This window comes from Podarcis tiliguerta (assembly GCF_965153285.1).
Source record: "Podarcis tiliguerta genome assembly, chromosome: 18".
Lineage (NCBI taxonomy): Eukaryota > Metazoa > Chordata > Lepidosauria > Squamata > Lacertidae > Podarcis > Podarcis tiliguerta.
In genome coordinates this window covers 10,009,597-10,028,629 of record NC_139551.1, presented here as the reverse complement: position 1 = coordinate 10,028,629, position 19,033 = coordinate 10,009,597, and the positions used below count along the sequence as shown (strand labels likewise).

Below are 19,033 nucleotides of genomic sequence, written 5' to 3'. Positions count from 1 at the left end.
GCAAGGGATTCTTTGTGATTCGACAGGGGGAGGTATACACACACACACACACACACACACACACACACACACGGCAAAAGCGGGGAATTTAAAATGGCAGAGGGAGATTCTTTTGCAGACCAGGTCCTTTGCGTATCAATAGGGAGAGGGAGACTTCATTCTGAACAGTTTGCCTTCCTCGTCTGCCACATACTTTGGATTACCAATGTCTGCGCCCAGCACAGCGACTTAATAACTTCATCTCCAGTATTTGGGTTTCCTACCTAAAGGTAGGACGCGGGTGGCGTTGTGGGTAAAAGCCTCAGCGCCTAGGGCTTGCTGATTGAAAGGTCGCGGTTCGAATCCCCGCGGCGGGGTGCGCTCCCGTCGTTCGGTCCCAGCACCTGCCAACCTAGCAGTTCAAAAGCACTCCTGGGTGCAAGTAGATAAATAGGGACCGCTTACTAGCGGGAAGGTAAACGGCGTTTTCGTGTGCGGCTCTGGCTCGCCAGAGCAGCGATGTCATGCTGGCCACGTGACCCGGAAGTGTCTCCGGACAGCGCTGGCCCCCGGCCTCTTAAGTGAGATGGGCGCACAACCCTAGAGTCTGTCAAGACTGGCCCGTACGGGCAGGGGTACCTTTACCTTTACCTTACCTAAAGGTAGGTCGGTTGCATTTCCTGGCAAGCGACGGAAGATGTGTCCATTTCTTTTTTAAAACAGGGAACCTCAGCCTCAAAAACTCCTAAGCAGGGTATAAATAATGAAATGATTGTTTTAAAAAGGTATTTTTTTGCTGCGTGTTTTTGCTTTGTCGTGTGAGCTGGGAAGCGTGATCCAGGATTTTGCTCGCAGGCGCAGAGGCGCTCCTACTCTTACCATCCTGGAAGCAAAAGAACGGTGCCTGCACATCTTGGTTGGCGGGGGCTCAAGGTGCGCTGCTTCCTGTCTTGACAGCCTTTAAAAACATGAGGAATCGACTGTAAAACGAAGAGATGAAATTGGTGTTTACGGAAAAATTGGAGGCCTTTTTTGGACTATCTCAAAAGTATTATAGCAATATGAAATCATGAGGATTTGAAGGAGCAGCAGAAAAAATTGACAAGACATGGGTTAGTAACCAAAATGTAAGTGAATATTGCTACATCCTTTGAAAAACCTTAATAAAAATTCATATATTTTAAGAAGCCATGGGACTGCTCCCAGTTGAGTAGATCAACTGGGGCCTAGGTGGGAGAAGATAAATGTTCCTTCTGGCAATAAATGAGGGTGAGGGGGATAGGAGTTTCACAGTAGCAGCTTACTTTCAGCATGGACTGCAAGGGAAATCCATTTTGCAGGGTGTCAATGTCCAAAGTGGGCAAGCTTCAAGCTTGCAGGACCTAATCTTTGGGGTTTTTCAAAATCAAAACGTCTACCAGCCAGCTTTTATGAGCGTACAACGCGCACCAGGATCAATGGCCTCTCAGATACTTTTTTTAACAGTCAAGGAGCATTCAGCCTTCACAAAAGTACCCAGATTTTTGCCCTGTCTGAAAGCGCGTGTTAGAAACCCTGGTGGAATAATTCCCCCCTTTTTTGGCAATTGGAGCTCTTTGGACTCCCAACTTCCTGGCCATCGGGAAGCAGCGGTGGCGGCATGAGCCCAACCATTCCTCTTGCAAGCAGCTCAGACGTTATGTGCTTTGCTGGCGCACCTCCACGCGCAAGCAGTCTACCTTGGATTGCCACCCAGCGCAAGACTGGTTCATAAACAGTGCTTGTGGGGTTCCTATTTGGGAGGAAGGTTGTGGTTCAGTGCTTAGGAGCAAGCGCAAGATCCCAGCTTCAGTTTCCAGACAAGGCTTGGAGACACCTGAAACCTCTGCTGCCAGTCAGTGTCGACAATACTGAACTACCTGGACCGATGGTGCGACACTTGGTTCCTGCTAAATCAGCCCTTTATTTAGAATCATTGAGGACCAGCATGGCTAGGAATGTCTGCTGCCTGAAACCCCAAATAGTGTGGTCTTCTAGGTCCTGGTATGACACTGTAAACCAGGGTTTTCCCAAACTTGGGTCTTTTGCGGCTTTTGGACTACAATTCCCATTATCCCTGACTTGCTAGCTATGGATGATGGGAGTTGTAGTCTTAACAACAGCTGGAGACCAAAGTTTGGGAAAGTGCTCTACACTATACCCTGGGTTATTAGGAAAGTCTGGAAACAAAACATTAAGAGTACCACACCCTCCTGTTTCAGCCAGAACCCAAAGAAACATCTTTGCAGAATTTATTTTTCAAGTTTTTTTTAATTTTTTTGTTTTTCAGGGTTTTTTTCCTCTTGTTTTTTGAATTTTTTTTAATTAAAAAAAAAAAAAGCCCCTAAACCTCTATGGCTTTCAAAGAAGCTTCAGAGAAACTTTTATATGCCATTTACCTGTGTACATTTTTGTTTTGCTTAAAGCAGTTAAACTAAAAACTGACAACGCAAAAGTGTCTCTCGCTGCCTCGAGTTTTTGGAATCACATCGGCAACAGATCTCGTCTCTGTGCAGACTCAAATCGATCACCCCCCCCCCCCCGTTTTGTTAAGCAAAAAATAAAAATTATTTTTTTCTAAAACACAACCAAACAAACCACCATTGCTGGGTCTGCAAGATTCATTTTGATGCAAGCTTCTGACAATCTGGCCCCAAACGGCAAAAACCACACCTTGATGTCGACCTCTGTTCTGTCAAGGTAAATCTTTTCAAAGTCTGCCCTTTTTCAAAACCAGAATAATCCACATTGCAACTGGTAATCCAAGCACACTCACATGCACTCTTTTTACATAAACATTTTAATTTTAATTTCTCTTTTACACCCTTCCTGGGACTGGAACTACATTACCACCCCCCCCCCCAAGCATATCATTTAAGGCTGATTTTTTTTAATTCCCTCCCCTCCTCTTTTGCACTGTTTGGGGAACAAGCTCAAACATTGCACGTATCTAAGGAACCCTATTTTTAGTGAAAGTCGCCAGAATCGAGGGTTACAATTTTTTCCTGCCCTTTACCTTAACGCCTCCTCCCATCTTTCCATTCCAATGCCCCCCTTCCCCCCCAAAAAACCCACACACCCCTCTTTTGAGGCACTGAGTTTATAAACCTAAAATCAGGTAGAGCAAGACGATAATCTGAATTTTTTATATAGTTCTTTCTCCTCCCCACACCTTGCCTCTTCTTCAAGTAGCCGCAAAAGAAACAATCGGCCATAAAAGAAAAAAAGGGGGCACCCCCAAAAAAAACCCCCCACCCCATCTTTAAAAGCACACACAACTGAAAACTTAAATTTCGGCTTTTTGCAAGGGGTCCGATGTAGAGAGAGGCATGGGGGGTGGTCAGGGTGGGCCTTGCATTCTGGCACTAACTCCCTCCAACGCAACTTGGGGTCGGCGGGAAGGGGGGGGGTCCTGCCGTCCAGGAACGAGGAGGACTAGAAACTTGAATCCCACTGTTAACCAATTTGACTCTAGCACAATCAAGTGAACAAGACGAGGGCAAGCATACACAGCTTTTGGTGGGTATTTTTTTTCTGTGGGGGGGGGAACAACAGATAGTGGGAACTGAAGCAACGGGGGGGTATTACTAGTGAGGAGGTGCGGCAGTTTTAAGACACGTAGAATTTGGGCGACGTGGGTGCCATTTAGTGCAAGAGACCAAGGATCCCCCCCCCAAAAAAACCTTCCCTGCCCGTCTAATCACAGCCCACCCACCTCACCCAACCATAGCCTGACATTAACAAGTGTCGTGATTACAACATTTGTGGGTGGGGGGGGGGGCAACGACAGGCTATTTTTATTTATTTAAAGGAAGCAGAACATGCTACTCTGGAATAGGTGCGAGGAGAGGCAGTGCCCTCCCTTTCTTCTCTGTATAAAAATATATTTGTCTATAAAGAAGCAGCAAGGCTTCTCAGTCCTTGTTTGGAAGTAACGGACCCCCCCCCCCCCAGTGTGCCCGGGAACTTTGCAGGACCTAGAAGGGCGGTGGTGGGGGTCCGGTTGGCTGGAAGAGATGGGGGCCTTCGTCAAAGTGTGGTCCTAACTGGGAGCATCCTTGGCAGCATTTAAAGATGGCCAAGAAACCCAGAAGGGGGGGGGCGCGCTCCCTACCGCCCCAAAACAACCCCCAAGGAAGGAATCTGCTTCTACGAATTTCCTTGCTCCCTGCAGCAAAATGCACAAGATTTAAAACTGCAGCTATAGCAGACACTGGAATTCGTCACTGTGTCTGATCTGTATTTGGAGGGGGGGGGCACAAAAACAACAGGGTGGATTGTCCTCACATGAATTTGTTCAGCCAAAGTTTCCTTTCCACCCCCTCCCTATGATCTTACGCCACATATCTCTTCCGGGCGGAAGTTTTAGGGGCCACGCTCGACGCCCGAAGATCAGATTTTGATTTTTGGCTTTGGCCACCCCAAACCCTCTCCTTTCTGAACTCCCCCCCCCCCCAATTTTCTCATAGCAATGGAAGTCGTTTTGGGGTTTCATCTTGGCCGGCAGCTGTTCCTGAGATCCAAGGCCCCCCACCCACCCCCAGCGAGTCAGTGGGTCTTTTTTTTTTTAATTAAAGGAGAATCTAGCTTTCTGCAAAACGAACCCCAAAGAATTCTCTAAAGCCCGGTTAATTCCAAGACGCAGGTGCTTCTTTGTATTGCTACCCAAAAAAAGTGCATTGAGAAATGAAGATTCGGAAGTGTAAACGAGCCGCTTTCCTCCCCAGACGCGAAACCCCACTTTGCCCCCCCCCCAGCCGCGCTCGAGACGGGGAGGGCACCCCAGGGACTTCCCTCTGTCTCCACAAAAGGACCTTGGCCACAACTAAATCGGCAGGGGTTGCGGGGAGAAACTTAAGAGAGTTGGGAAGGGGTGTCCGGGGGGGGGGGCACAAATCTAAAACAAAGATACTTTATGAAATAAAAAAAATATATGATGCAAAAAAGTTTGCACCGCTACAAAAACAGAGGGAAGGAGGGGGAGAAAGAAAATAAGGAGACTGTCCCACAAACGCAATGACTAAGATGCAATTTTTAAATTAAGTTAAAGAGACAAAGAAACAGCAAAATGGGGGGGGGGGGAGAGGAGGGATGGGGGGGGGAATATTAGCTGCAGCTGACATTCCCAGCATCGTCCCAGCAAATCTTCTGCAAAGAACTGATTCCCGGGGTTCTTTTTTTGCTTCCAAAAAAATAATTCCGTGAAACCAAGGTGAGGAAGGGGGGAGAGAAGAGCCCAGACAAGTGTGGGGTTTTTTTTCCCCCTTGGAGGGGGGCAGCTGCATAAATAGTTAATGCTTTTTTCTCTCTGCAAAACCAAGGAGGGGCGCGGGCACTTCCAAGGAAAGTTCAGCGACGTGCTTTTTCTTCCTCCTCCTGCCGGTTCCGCTTCCCTCTGCTGCTGTGTCTCTTGGAGGAAGGGGAAAGGAAATAAAAGAAATATATATATATATTCAGGCGGAGAGTGGGGGAGAGGCTTCCCCTCCTCTCCCCGGGTGAGCCTGCGAGCGGAGTCAAAGGCGGGCTTTACGCCACACGGACCCCTTGCGACTCCGGAGCAGGCGGAGGGGAGAAGGCCCGTCCTCTCCCATCCGACCAAAGGATCAAGATCCATTATCCACAGACAGGAAGTGAAAAGGAAGAGGGGCGGAGGGCGAAAACGTAGTCCCGAGGGGACGCCGGCCTCGGCCAAGAGCACGTCACTTGTGGCGCTGGATGGTTTTCCTCTTCCTCCGTTTGAAGAAACAGCAGCACCTGGGAATCGAGGAGAGGAGGGCGTTAGGAGCCTTGCAGGCGGATCAGGCCCAAGCGGGGCACCTCGGACGGGGCCTGAGCACAAGAGAAAAACTCTCCTGCTGCCACTTCCAGAAAGAGGCAAAAGCACTTGTGGAATCAGAGTTCGAATTCGAAGAGTCCTCTCCACCCCCAAGGTCATCTAGTCCAACCCGCTGCAATGCAGGGGTGCAAAACAGGGCTGGATTTGGGCGTCGGACCTGAGCTTCCTCCCCCAGGCCAAGCGAGACTCTGGGTGTGTCCCGTCCCCCCCGCGCGCAAGAAGACTTGGCTTACTCACTTAGTGTCATCAGCCACCTCGACCTCGGCGGGGGCGGTGATGGGGGCATTTGAGTGGCCGGCAGTGGGGTCATCTGTGTTCAGCTCCCCGTTGGTCGAACTCATGACCTGAGGAGGAAGGGAGAGGAGGCAGGTGAGATGGGGGGGGGAGTGCCCGGTGCTTGCACCCCTCTGCCTCTGGGGTTTTGCACAGAAATGCAGAGGTCAGGGTGCATTGGCCCCAGGACAGGACTCCCCCAAACGCAGTGCGTGACATTGAGCCTGGCATTGGGAGCCGAATCCTTTCCGGTGAAAAGTAGCAGCAGCAATAATAATAATAATAATTTGTACCCTGCCCATCTGGCTGGATTTCTCCAGCCACTCTGGGCGGCCTCCAACAGAATATTAAAATACAATAACCTATTAAACATTAAAAGCTTCCCTGAACAGGGCTGCCTTCAGATGTCTTCTAAAGGTCTGGTAGTTGTTTTTCTCTTTGACATCTGGTGGGAGGGCGTTCCACAGGGCGGGCGCCACTACCAAGAAGGCCCTCTGCCCGGTTCCCTGTAACTTCACTTCTCGCAGTGAGGGAACTGCCAGAAGGCCCTCGGCGCTGGACCTCAGTGTCCCGGCAGAACGATGGAGGTGGAGACGCTCCTTCAGAGATACTGGGCTGAGGCCGTTTAGGGCTTTCAAGGTCAGCACCAACACTTTGAATTGTGCTCAGAAACGTACTGGGAGCCAATGTAGGTCTTTCAAGACCGGTGTTATGTGGTCTCGGCGGCCGCCCCCAGTCCCCAGTCTAGCTGCCGCATTCTGGATTAGTTGTAGTTTCCGGGTCACCTTCAAACGAAGCCCCACATAGAGCGCATTGCAGTAGTCCAAGCGGGAGATAACCAGAGCATGCACCACTCTGGAGAGACAGTCCGTGGGCAGGAAGGGCCTCATCCTGCGTACTAGATGGAGCTAATAAACAGCTGCCCTGGACACAGAATTGACCTGCACCTCCATGGACAGCTGTGAGTCCAAAATGACTCCCAGGCTGCGCACCTGGTCCTTCAGGGGCACAGTTACCCCATTCAGGAGCAGGAAGTCCTCCACACCTGCCCACCCCCTGTCCCCCAAGAACAGTACTTGTGTCTTGTCGGGATTCAAAGCAAAGAATTCAAGGGCAGATGCTGAGCCCTTTTTGGTTCGGAGATGAGCAGCGACCCGATTTGGGTAGAAATGTGGGGTGCAGAGTCAAAAAGTCCAAAGACATTTTTCCACAAGGTTTCGAAACCGCTTGCACTGCAAGCCACAGGGTTTGGCTACTCCCTGCAAACCGTGGATTGGGGGAAGAAATCCGGAGTCGGGCACTCTTCCTTCCCGAGGCTTCGCTTTGATGCCTGGTGCAAGGAGAGCAACCTGGCTGCCTTCGTTTGCAAGCCAAGCCATGGTTTCTGATTGCTGGGGGGGGGGGTGGCAGGAGATCGGCCGCTGTGCACAGACCCTGGTTGGTGTTGAGCCAGGCTGGGCAGATTCGAGGGTAAACCATACGTGGAATGAATCTGCCCCTGCGGCTTGATGGAGGTAGAAACTGTCTCTCATGTCTTGTTACACTGCCGTTTCTACGGGGATATACGCTCGGTATTTATCACTCCTGTTATACAAAAATCTCCAAATGGGTCCGAAACTTCAATGTCTAAAACTCCTGATAGAGGACAAGGATCTAGAGATCATGCTAAGGGTGGCCAAATTCTGTGCGACTGCCATAAAACTTAGGGAACAAGCTGTACTACCAAAATGATTAAGGTTTTAAATGACAAGTGATCAAGATTTAATATATATTTTTAACTGCTGCTATATCTGTATTGGAGGGACGCGGGTGGCGCTGTGGGTAAAAGCCTCAGTGCCTAGGGCTTGCCGATCGAAAGGTCAGCGATTCGAATCCCCGCGGCGGGGTGCGCTCCCGTCGCTCGGTCCCAGCGCCTGCCAACCTAGCAGTTCGAAAGCACCCCTAAGTGCAAGTAGATAAATAGGTACCGCTCACCAGAGCAGCGATGTCACGCTGGCCACGTGACCCGGATGTGTCTCCGGACAGCGCTGGCCCCCGGCCTCTTGAGTGAGATGAGCGCACAACCCTAGTCTGTCAAGACTGGCCCGTATGGGCAGGGGTACCTTTACCTTTATATCTGTATTAGGGACACGGGTGGCAACGTGGGTTAAACCACAGAGCCTAGGACTTGCTGATTAGAAGGTCGGCGGTTCGAATCCCCGCAATGACGGGGTGAGCTCCCGTTGCTCGGTCCCTGCTCCTGCCCACCTAGCAGTTCAAAAGCATGTCAAAGTGCAAGTAGATAAATAAGTACCGCTCTGGCGGGAAGGTAAACGGCGTTTCTGTGCGCTGCTCTGGTTCCCCAGGAGCGGCTTAGTCCTGCTGGCCACATGACCCGGAAGCTGTACGCCGGCTCCCTCGGCCAGTAAAGCGAGATGAGTGCTGCAACCCCAGAGTCGGGCCACAACTGGACCTAATGGTCAGGGGTCCCTTTACCTTTATATCTGTATTGTCTCTGTTATACCCAATTGCAATTCAATGTATTCCTGTTGTGTTTTATGATTTTCCTGATATTGTTAGTGAGCCGGAACTGGTCTGTGACTGTAATAATAAAATTCAATTCAGTTGAGCCAGGCTGCACTGGGCAAAATCTGCAAGCAGCCCAGATCTGAACTTGAGGGATGAGAGGGTACATTACTGTAAAAGGCTGGCTCATTTTCAAACCATTATTCTTAGTACCACACAGGGGTTCCTCAAAGAACATACTCAATCACAGGACAGCTGCAACCAACCAGGTTTATAGTCCACTTTTTAGAGAGAACTGTGGGTGTGGTTCAAATCCCTCTCAAGGCCGGGCGTTGAACCAGAAACACCACCTTGCTATTAGCTTTATCCAGAAAACATTTTTGTGGCTCTCGCTGCATTACATGGTTCTGGCTTTTAAGAACATCGGAAGATGAACTGAAAACCAAACGGAACCCCAGGTTTTCAGTCTTAACATTAGAAATTCTGAATTTCATGTGCAAACCTGTAAAGATTAAGAAACCACTGCCGGAAACCATGTTTAGCACTTTCTGGGTGTTCACGAATATTCCCCCCCCCCCAAAAAAATATTCCATTACACGCCCCAACTTCTCTTCTCTAGCCCCTCGTCTGAGAACAGCTTCCTTCAGTCTCTAAAATTCCTTTGCGGACAATTAATATCCCAAAACACTGCAACAGGACAAAGCTTGTACAATTTTAGTTTCCCGTTTACGGCATTCCAGAGCTCTTGCCTCTTACAGAAAAGGCTGTGCCGACAGTGGGGTTCTGTAGGGGACAGGGATATTATTATTGTGGCTGTTAAACATTATTATTATTAACATTGTTATTGTTAATACTATTCTTAAATAATGTCATATATTATTGTTATTGTTATTCATGCTGTGATAAGAAAATGAAATCTTTGTCATATGTATTCGGTAATAAATGGCAAAAGCTGGAAGGATATCTCGCTGAACTCTTGAAACCAAGGTCCTGGAAGAAAATCAACCCTGTCAATAGTGAAACGTTATCCCTCATTCTGGGTTTGCTTATAGAAAATAGCAGTGTTTTTTTTTCTGAATCATGCCTCTCAGGGAACAAGTTGCTGTCACAACAGAAAACCCACCTTCATAAAACTCTGCTGCAGATTTGCAATGACAGAGAGAGAATCCCTGAATTCTTTGGGGGGGGGGGTGTAAATAAATACCGTATTTTTCGCTCTGTAAGATGCACCAGACCACAAGACACACCTGGTTTTTTGAGGAGGAAAACAAGAAAAGAAATATTCTGAATCTCAGAAGCCAGAACAGCAAGAGGGATCACTGCGCAGCGAAAGCAGCAATCCCTCTTGCTGTTCTGGCTTCTGGGATAGCCGTGCAGCCTGCATTCGCTCCATAAGACGCACACACATTTCCCCTTACTTTTTAGGAGGGAAAAAGTGAGTCTTATACAGCAAAAAATACGGTATATATAATTTTATTCTGTTTCTAAACAGTTTTGTGAGGTTTTTTTTTTTAATTATCAAATGGTATGTAGGTTTTATGAAATAAGTAAAACAGACAGGAGGTTTTCTTTAAAAATAAAAAATACCCACACCCACGCTCCCCGTCTTCACCAAATAAGTTTGCCATGGGGGGCGGCGGGGAGGAGAACAGACGCTGGGCTGCATCCAACCTTAGTCCTACTCAAGAGTAGACCCACTGGAGTCAACAGGCACGAGTCCTAGTAATATCTGCGCGTGTACTCCAAGTAGGATTTATCGGTGTAATGCGCCCCCCCCCCCGGGTCGGCTTGCAATATTTCCACTAGAGATCCGGGAACGTTTCGCACTAGCCCCCTTCCCAGAAAAATGGGGGGGGGGGCACATCATGCGTGGACACAGGCAGAGACAGGGGCGAACACATAGGCGGACCCGATTCACCACCAAGGGAAGAGCTGTGCACTCATTTTCTCCAAGCAACACTGGGGGTGGGGGGCACAGGTAAGAGAAAGCAGCAGGGCCTAAAGAGAGGGTGGCAGCCCACGCAAGTCCTACTCAAGAGTAGGCACACTGCCATGGACGAACTGGTGGAAGCTGAGTCCCAAGAGCAGTGCCAATGTTTGCAGGTGCCAATGGGGCTTGGACAGCGGTTTGCAGGTCATGCCCACCCCCCTGCCAGCCCCACACCCTACCCCATACGCCCCTCTAATGTACCTGCACGGACCCCCCAAGCCTGCTGGCCGCAAGGTGGGCTCCTAGGGCTTCCTCGGCAGGCTGCTGGCCAGCCTGAGGGTCCCACACCTCCGTCCCCTCGGGGGACTGCTAGCGACGGGGGGGGGGGAGACGAAAGGGGGGGGTGACAAAGGCGAGAGAGGGGTCAGAAAAAGATGGCGGGGTTGTGGGGAGAGGCGACAAAGAGGGAAGAGGGAAAGAGAGAAAGGAAGAAAAAACAAAACGAAAAAGCATGCAAAACGAAAGAATATAAAACACGCCTGGACGCAAATTCCCCCAGAAGAGGGGCAGGGGGCGTGGGGGACACCGGGGGCGGCTGAACTACGACTCCCAACCTCGACCGCCCACTGGGCTCAAGGGCACCCTCCTCCATCCCTGAATTGAAAAGATAAGCCCCCCACTTTCTCGGAAAGGAAGGCACCTCTGGAGGGATAATGGTTCTGCCCCCTGCTGCCCCTTCTTGTCTTGCAAGGGGGGGGGGGTCCCAGCCTGGCTGGCCTCCAGCTCCCAGCGTCCCTAATGGCTGCCGGTTGTTGGCACCCCGATACCTGCAACGCCACAGGTACCCCAACCCTGAGAGTGACCGCCACCATCCGGAAGGGAAGGGGACAGCGATCGGAGCCCCCATGACCAAACCCTGTTAGATTCGCAGCCGCTGCCGAGTTTCAGGGCAGGTGTGCCTCCAAACACAGGGTTTACCAAATGTGAGTCTCTGGCTGTTTTTTTTTTGGGGGGGGGGGGACTACAAATCCCAGAATGCTTTACTAGCAGGGTCAGGGATGATGGGAATCGTAGTCCCAGAACAGCCGGAGACCCAAGTTTGGGAAACTCTTGACAAATGGCATGGCCTTAGAAAGATGCTAGGGATAGGTGTGTACACACACACACACACACACACACACACCAGGTCACTCTCAAAACACACATTGTGAATTCCTGCATTTCGGGGGGTTGGGCTAGATGACCCCTCGGTGTCCCCTCCAACTCTACGATTCTATGATTCAATGAAATGGCACAAAGATCCCCAAAGGACTTTGGATTTAGAGCACCATTTCCCAAACTTGGGTCCCCAGTTTGTTTTTGGACTACATTTCCCATCATCCCTGACCACTGGTCCTGTTAGCTAGGGATGAGAATTCCATTCCACCTTAAGGAACAGAGGTGGGATTGTTACATGTCACATGTCTGTTTACATTCCAGCGCAGCTTGCTGGGAACTTCCGTTGGGTGTATAGCTTTTGCTTTTCTCTCTGAGATGACACGAGAGAGAGACGACGTGTTTCTTTGTCCTGCTTTATGATTAATAAATCTGTAGTTGGAGTATGCTTCCCCAAGCCTCACACCTATCCTGTGTGCGCAGTTCGATCTGCTGATAGTGTCCCTTGGCTTTGAAGCCCGGGTTGCTGATTTACCGTATTTTTCGCCCCATAGGACGCACCGGCCCATAGGACGCACCATGTTTTTTTGGGGGGGAAATAAAGGGGGAAAAAATTATTTCCCCCCCAGGCGCTTGTGGGGCCGGGAGCGGGGAGAACTGCCCTTCTCCCCGCCGCCCGCCTTCAGATCGGGTCCGGGGACAGCGGGAAGACACGCTGCGCCTCCCCACTGTCCCCGGAGCTTGCGGAGCTGGCGGCGGGGTCTCCCCACTGTCAGCCTCCAAACCACTTTGAGAGACAGCGGGATGGCGGCGTTCCGCCTCCCTCTGTCCCCCGACCTTGTGGGGCTGGCGCTCTCCTGAAGCCTGGAGAGCGAGAGGGGTCAGTGCACACCGACCCCTCTCGCTCTCCAGGCTTCAGCGAAAGCCTGCATTCGCCCCATAAGACGCACACACATTTCTCCTTCATTTTTGGAGGGGAAAAAGTGCGTCCTATAGGGCGAAAAATACGGTACGTCGGAGAAGTGATTATCTTTGCACAGGGCCGCTGGAAGGAGACAGCCCAGCCTCCCGGCCCTCTGCATGCCGCATAGCTAGGGATGTTGGGAGTTGTAGTCCCAAAACAGCTGGAAACCCAAGTTTGGGAAACCTTGTTCTAGACCAGGCATGGCCTAACTTGGCCCTCCAGCTGTTTTTGGGGACTACAGCTCCCATCATCCCTGACCACTGGTTCTGTTCGCTAGGGATGATGGGAGTTGTAGTCCCAGAACAGCTGGAGGGCCAAGTTTAGCCATGCCTGATCTAGACAGACCCGAGGGCTGACTCAGAATAAGGCTATGTCCCTAGCAAATCAACTCAGGGGTCAGAGCACCTGCTTAGCTTGAAGAAGGTTGCAGGTTCAAAACCCCGGCATCCCAGGTTAAGTCTGTCCCTGTCCTGGAGCCCCAAAACTTTGCTAGAAGGCAGCTCTGCACCTTCCCATCGTTCAACACCGTGAGGACTAGAATCTGCTTTTGTTTTTGCGTGCAGAAGGACACGGGATCAATCCTTTGCATACCCGTTGAAAGCAAGCCATTAATTCCGGTTGTTGAAAGGGAAACAGCCCTCTCTGCAGATCTGCTGCCAGTCAGTGTAGGCAGAACTAAGATCTATGGACCAACGCTTTCCCGCCACACCCAGGCAACCATCACGCTCACTCCTATTCAGGAAGGACTTTTCCTCCGACACCGAGGCGCCTCCGTCTCTTCCCACCAGGTGGCGCCAAGCCTCTGCTCCTGCCTCCGCAAGGAGCTGGCCCTCATTGTTCACCTAAGCCCCAGGCAGGCCAAATTTGGCAGCCTTACCCCTCCGTGATCCCCATTCTCTCCCTGTTTTGGCAGAAGTGGAGGAACTTTGCAGGCTTGCCCACCACTCACTCAGGCTCTGGCTGGCCTCTTCTCCCACCCCATCACCACCCCTCTAACTGCCCCACACCCCAATATGGACCCCTGGGGCATGCGGGGGGGGGGGGGAAGAACCCCACTTACCTGCTGTTTCATGTACTGTTGAGTTTTTTCCCTGTTTGGAGCCTGGGCTTGTAAATCACTCTGAATTGTGCCAATAGGGGTCGGCTGCAAAGAGGGGAGGAAAAGGAGACGGGAGCGTGAGATCGGGAACGTCGACGGTACCGCGCTCCTTTGTAAATCGCAGGCTTGGAAGGGACCCCGAGGGTCATCCAGCCCAACCCCTTGCGATGCAGAAATCTTTTGCCCGAGATTCGAACCCAGGACCCCAAGATTAAGAGTCTGACTGTCTAATTGATCCAAAATGTTTTCTTCTGTATCAGAGTGGGGTGTGGGGGGGGGGTATTCCCAGCCATACTTGGGAGAAATCAGGGGTTGCTGCCTTCTGCAATCCAAGCAGCTGATCTGTCACAGAGCCACAGCCCCTCCCAAATGGGTGGAGAAGTTTGGGGAAAAGCTGAATAAAGGGGGAGAGGATAGAAATTTGAGAGAGGTGTTAAGAGCTGATGGGCTCTCTTTCCTTGGACATCTTGAAGCAAAGGTCCATTCGGAATTCGATAATTGCTATATTTCGGGGGGTTGGTCTAGATGACCCTTGCGGGTCCCTTCCAACTCAACAATGATCTAAAAAGAGAGAAATTTCTTTTCCCTCTCTCCACCCACCCGCTTGAGATTTCTAAGGAATCAAACAACCTGCGCAGCTTCAAATCACCACCGTTTCAAAAGGTTCCAACACATATAGGCAAACTCCTGCTCTCTGATCTCAGGAACCACCGTGCAAAATATGGTGGACATAATTGCCGTTTTGAAAGGCCCGCAAAGGGAGCTTTGATTCAACATGGTGTCCACCTGTGTCCAGCAAAATTTGGCGGCGATATATCCAGAGGTGTTCAAACGCAGAATGAACAACTTTACAAAATTACAGTGGTGCCTCGCAAGACGAAATTAATTTGTTCCGTGAGTCTCTTTGTCTAGCAGTTTTTTCGTCTTGCGAAGCAACCCTATTAGCGGCTTAACGGTTTAGCGGCTATTAGCGGTTTAGCGGCTATTAGCGGCTATTAAAGGCTTAAGGGATTAGCGGATAAGCTGGTAAAAGGCTATTAGTGGTTTAGCGGCTTAGAAAAAGGGTGTGGGGAGCGGAAAAAAATCGCAGCAACTCGCAAGACATTTTCGTCTTGCGAAGCAAGCCCATAGGGAAATTCGTCCTGCGAAGTGCATCGAAAAATGGAAAACCCTTTCGTCTAGCGGGTTTTCCGTCTTGCGAGGCATTCGTCTTGCGGGGTACCACTGTAATAATAATAATAATAATAATAATAATTTAAGAAAAATAAATTATTTATACTCCACCCTCCCCAGCCAAGGCCGGGCTCAGGGCGGCTAACAACCAATAATAAAAACAAGTGGAATGAATACAACTTAAAAACAAGATTAAAATACAACATTAAAACATTAAAATGCAGCCTCATCACAGGAGGAGAAAGGGAAAAAATATCGCTGATTTTTTAAAAATCCCCCTGTGGTTTTTAAGGGTCAAGAGTTGCATCTGCCTGCATTTGCTCCGGCCCTCAAAAGGGCTGCCTAGGAGCAAATGCGGCCCCTCAGTTCTCCAACCCAAAGCCAGCCGCTCCCCCCCCCCAAAAACCCCCCAACTCACTAAAGGCTTCCCTGCCCAGTCGTATTCATAATCAAAGACGTAGCCGTTCCGGTCAAAGAGGTCCGTGAAGAGTTTCCTTAAGTAGTCGTAGTCCGGCTTCTCAAAGAAGTCCAGGCGGCGGACGTAGCGGAGGTACGTGGCCATCTCCTCTGCGGGAGGGGAGGGGAGGAAGGCGGAAGAGGCAGCGGTTGCCCAATGGTCAGAGCACAGGCAATCTCACCAAGGGAAGCTAATCCAAAGGGTTAAACTGGATTGGCAGGGCAAACTTAAGGTTCCCAAACCTGGTTCTCCAGCCGCTTTGGTGCTACGATTCACATCGTTCCTGACCTGCAAGCTAGTTCAAAAACAGCTGGAGACCCAGGTTTGGGGGAATTCTGCTGCAGGGAGAGCGGAAGCGTGAGATCTGTGTGCTGGGTAAAGGTAAAGGGACCCCTGACCATTAGGTCCAGTCGTGGCTGACTCTGGGGTTGCGGCGCTCATCTCGCTTTACTGGCCAAGGGAGCCAGCGTACAGCTTCCGGGTCATGTGGCCAGCAGGACTAAGCCGCTTCTGGCGAACCAGAGCAGCGCACAGAAACACCATTTATCTTCCCACTGGAGTGGTACCTATTTATCTACTTGCACTTTGACGTGCTTTCGAACTGCTGGGTTGGCAGGAGCAGGGACCGAGCAACGGGAGCTCACCCCGTCATTGCAGGGATTCGAACCGCCGACCTTCTGATCAGCAAGTCCTAGGCTCTGGGGTTTAACCCACAGCGCCACCCGGGTCTGTTTGCTGGGGGGCGCTTAAATCAGACTTTTGCCAGTGGGGTATTCCAAGCAGACTTTTACGGGGTTGCTGGGTGGCCTTCCCCCAGGGATATTCGGAGGGTCTCTCCCAACATCCCTTGCCGTCAGCGATGCAGGGGCTGCTGAGAGCTTGGCGTCCGGCAACACACCTGTAGGGCATCATGGCACCTTGTGGCCACGTGGATGCACCCGAGGAAGCCTTACAGAGGAACCCAAAGGGAACATCTAACATATGCCACCCTGAAGAAGCAGGGATTTAATTATTATTATTATTATTATTATTATTATTATTATTATTATTATTATTTATACCCCACCCTCCCCAGTCAAGGCCGGACTCAGGGTGGCTAACAACCAATAATAAAAACAAGTTGAATGAATACAACTTAAAAACAAGGTTAAAATACAACATTAAAACATCAAGATGCAGCCTCTTCACAGAAGGAGAAAGGAAAAAGGAAAGCGGGGAAAGGGATCAAGTTGATTCCAAGCCAAAGGCCAGGCGGAACAACTCTGTCTTACAGGCCCTGCGGAAAGAAATCAGATCCCGCAGGGCCCTGGTCTCATGAGGCAGAGCGTTCCACCAGGCCGGAGCCAGTGCTGAAAAGGCCCTGCCTCTGGTTGAGGCTAATCTGACTTCCTTAGGGCCCGGGACCACTAGGGTGTTGTTATTTATGGACCTTGAGGCTCTCCGTGGGGCAGACCGGGAGAGGCGGTCCCGTAGGTACGAGGGTCCTAGGCCGTGAAGGGCTTTAAAGGTCAAAAGCAGCACCTTAAATCTGACCCTGTACTCCACCGGGAGCCAGTGCAGCTGGAAAAGCACTGGGTGAATATGCTCCCATGGCAGAGACCCCGTGAGGAGCCTCGCTGCAGCATTCTGCACCCGCTGGAGTTTCTGGGACAGCTTCAAGGGCAGCCCCGCGTAGAGCGAATTACAGTAGTCAAGCCTGGAGGGGACCGTCGCATGGATCACTGTGGCCAGGGCGGGGCGGGAAAGGTAAGGGACCAACTGCTTGAATGGCGGTAGAGTGTTCCTGAACATGGAGGTTCTATTCAGAGGCCGGTTTTTGTGGACGCTTGCCTCCTCCCACTCCCTCCGCGACTTTACTCTAAGAAAGGTTGCAGAATCGTAGGGCTAAGAAAGGGACACACACACACCCCAGGGGGTCATCCAGTCTGACCCCCTTCTACGCAGGAATCACACCCAAGCCAGTAGTCATTCCTCCCCCCCCCCCGCCCAGTCCTTACCAGGGAAGTTTTCGCACAGCACTTCGACGGGGGTGGCTCTTTTGGTATCGCCAATCTTCTGGTATCGCTCCTTCAGCGTGTCCGCCTGCAATGAGAATTTGGGGTGGGGAATGAGAATTTGGCAAATGCTTGTTGGAGATGTGGAGGAAATAAAGGTGACATGATCCACATGTGGTGGACGTGTGAAAAGATTAAGATTCTTTTGGGGGGGGGGATATGTAAGGTAAAGGTAAAGGGACCCCTGACCATTAGGTCCAGTCGTGGCCAACTCTGGGGTTGCGGCGCTCATCTCGCTTTATTGGCCGAGGGAGCCGGCGTACAGCTTCCGGGTCATGTGGCCAGCATGACTAAGCCACTTCTGGCGAACCAGAGCAGCACACGGAAATGCCGTTTACCTTCCCGCCGGAGTGGTGCCTATTTATCTACTTGCACTTTCACGTGCTTTCAAACTGCTAGGTGGGCAGGAGCAGGGACCGAGCAACGGGAGCTCACCCCGTCACGGGGATTCGAACCGCCAACCTTCCGATTGGCAAGCCCAAGAGGCTCAGTGGCGGTTGAGAAAAAGCTCTTCCATTTCCACAGCGAAACTCACCTTCAGGCCCTGCCAGGGCAGGCTCCCCCGGAGGAAGTACATGAACATATGACCTAACGCCTCCAGGTCGTCCCTGCGACTTTGTTCTGTGAAAGAGACAACAGAGGACATTTTCAGTTTCGGCGTGGTCATCATTTCAGAAACTTCTTTTCTTTTTAAAACCCAAAGAACAAAAGAAGATTGGAGGATGAAACTGATGCACTATGCAGAATTAAATTAATTAACAGGAAGAGTGCAAAATCTGCGGGATCTGAGATTCACAGAAGACTGGTATAAATTTACGGATTATTTGGAAAGTAATTGTGATGATCAGATTACGCTTGTAGGTTTGCGAGAAGTTTTGTAAGCTGGACTATTTGAAATATAGCAAGAAAAAAGGTAACGAGGGGGGCTGTTAGTTAAGATAATTAAAGGCAATAGGAATTTAAGAAATGCAGAATAAGTGATAAGAACGGAGGCCCATCAGAGGGGCTGATGGAAGTCCAAAAAGATTGTATAAGAAATGAAGTTTTGCTGTATGAATGATAATTAATATGTAAAAATTAATAAAAAAAATATTTTAAAACAATTAAATAAAACCCAAAGAACAACACGGAATACAGTGGTACCTCGGGTTAAGAACTTAATTCGTTCCGGAGGTCCGTTCTTAACCTGAAACTGTTCTTAACCTGAAGCACCACTTTAGCTAATGGGGCCTCCCACCGCTGCCACACTGCCGATTTCTGTTCTGAAGCAAAGTTCTTAACCTGAGACACTATTTCTGGATTAGTGGAGTCTGTAACCTGAAGCGTCTGTAACCTGAGGTACCACTGTATATTTACACTCGCTGCCTAGGCTTTCCTCCACACACACCCCTTTTAAAATAAGAGTTTCTGTGTCCGGCACAGAGGCAGCGATTCAGAGATGGCGGCACTATTCATAGAGTAATGCTCCCTTCAACATTCTCTCTCTCTCTTTCTGTCTCTGCCACACATAGAATCCTAGAGTTGGAAGAGACCCCAAGGGCCCTCGAGTCCAACCCCCTGCCAAGCAGGAAACACCATCAGAGCACTCCT

The 19,033-nt window shown here is 50.4% G+C and overlaps 1 protein-coding gene and 1 long non-coding RNA gene across 4 annotated transcripts in view; both read right to left on the bottom strand.

The window, feature by feature from the left end:
- Nucleotides 1–5,014: 5,014 nt before the first annotated feature.
- The window catches only part of CSNK1G2 (casein kinase 1 gamma 2), a 56,698-nt gene continuing 42,679 nt past the window's right edge, over nucleotides 5,015–19,033 (bottom strand). For 2 of the 3 annotated variants that reach the window (XM_083421726.1, XM_083421727.1), the window contains exons 7-12: nucleotides 17,979–18,064; nucleotides 17,387–17,471; nucleotides 15,351–15,499; nucleotides 13,721–13,804; nucleotides 6,071–6,177; nucleotides 5,015–5,751 (exon numbers count right to left, since the gene is read on the bottom strand). In XM_083421726.1, the coding sequence (XP_083277852.1) occupies nucleotides 5,697–5,751; nucleotides 6,071–6,177; nucleotides 13,721–13,804; nucleotides 15,351–15,499; nucleotides 17,387–17,471; nucleotides 17,979–18,064 (566 nt within the window). In that variant the 3' untranslated portion in view covers nucleotides 5,015–5,696. Of the gene's footprint in view, nucleotides 5,752–6,070; nucleotides 6,178–10,802; nucleotides 10,911–13,720; nucleotides 13,805–15,350; nucleotides 15,500–17,386; nucleotides 17,472–17,978; nucleotides 18,065–19,033 lie in introns of all 3 variants that reach the window. The other variant, XM_083421725.1, reaches the window with a different exon arrangement.
- On the bottom strand, nucleotides 11,557–11,917 carry LOC310668676. Its single transcript, XR_014506784.1, has 2 exons — nucleotides 11,717–11,917; nucleotides 11,557–11,680 (listed from the first exon to the last, which is right to left on the bottom strand). It is a non-coding gene; the product is annotated as an uncharacterized lncRNA (long non-coding RNA).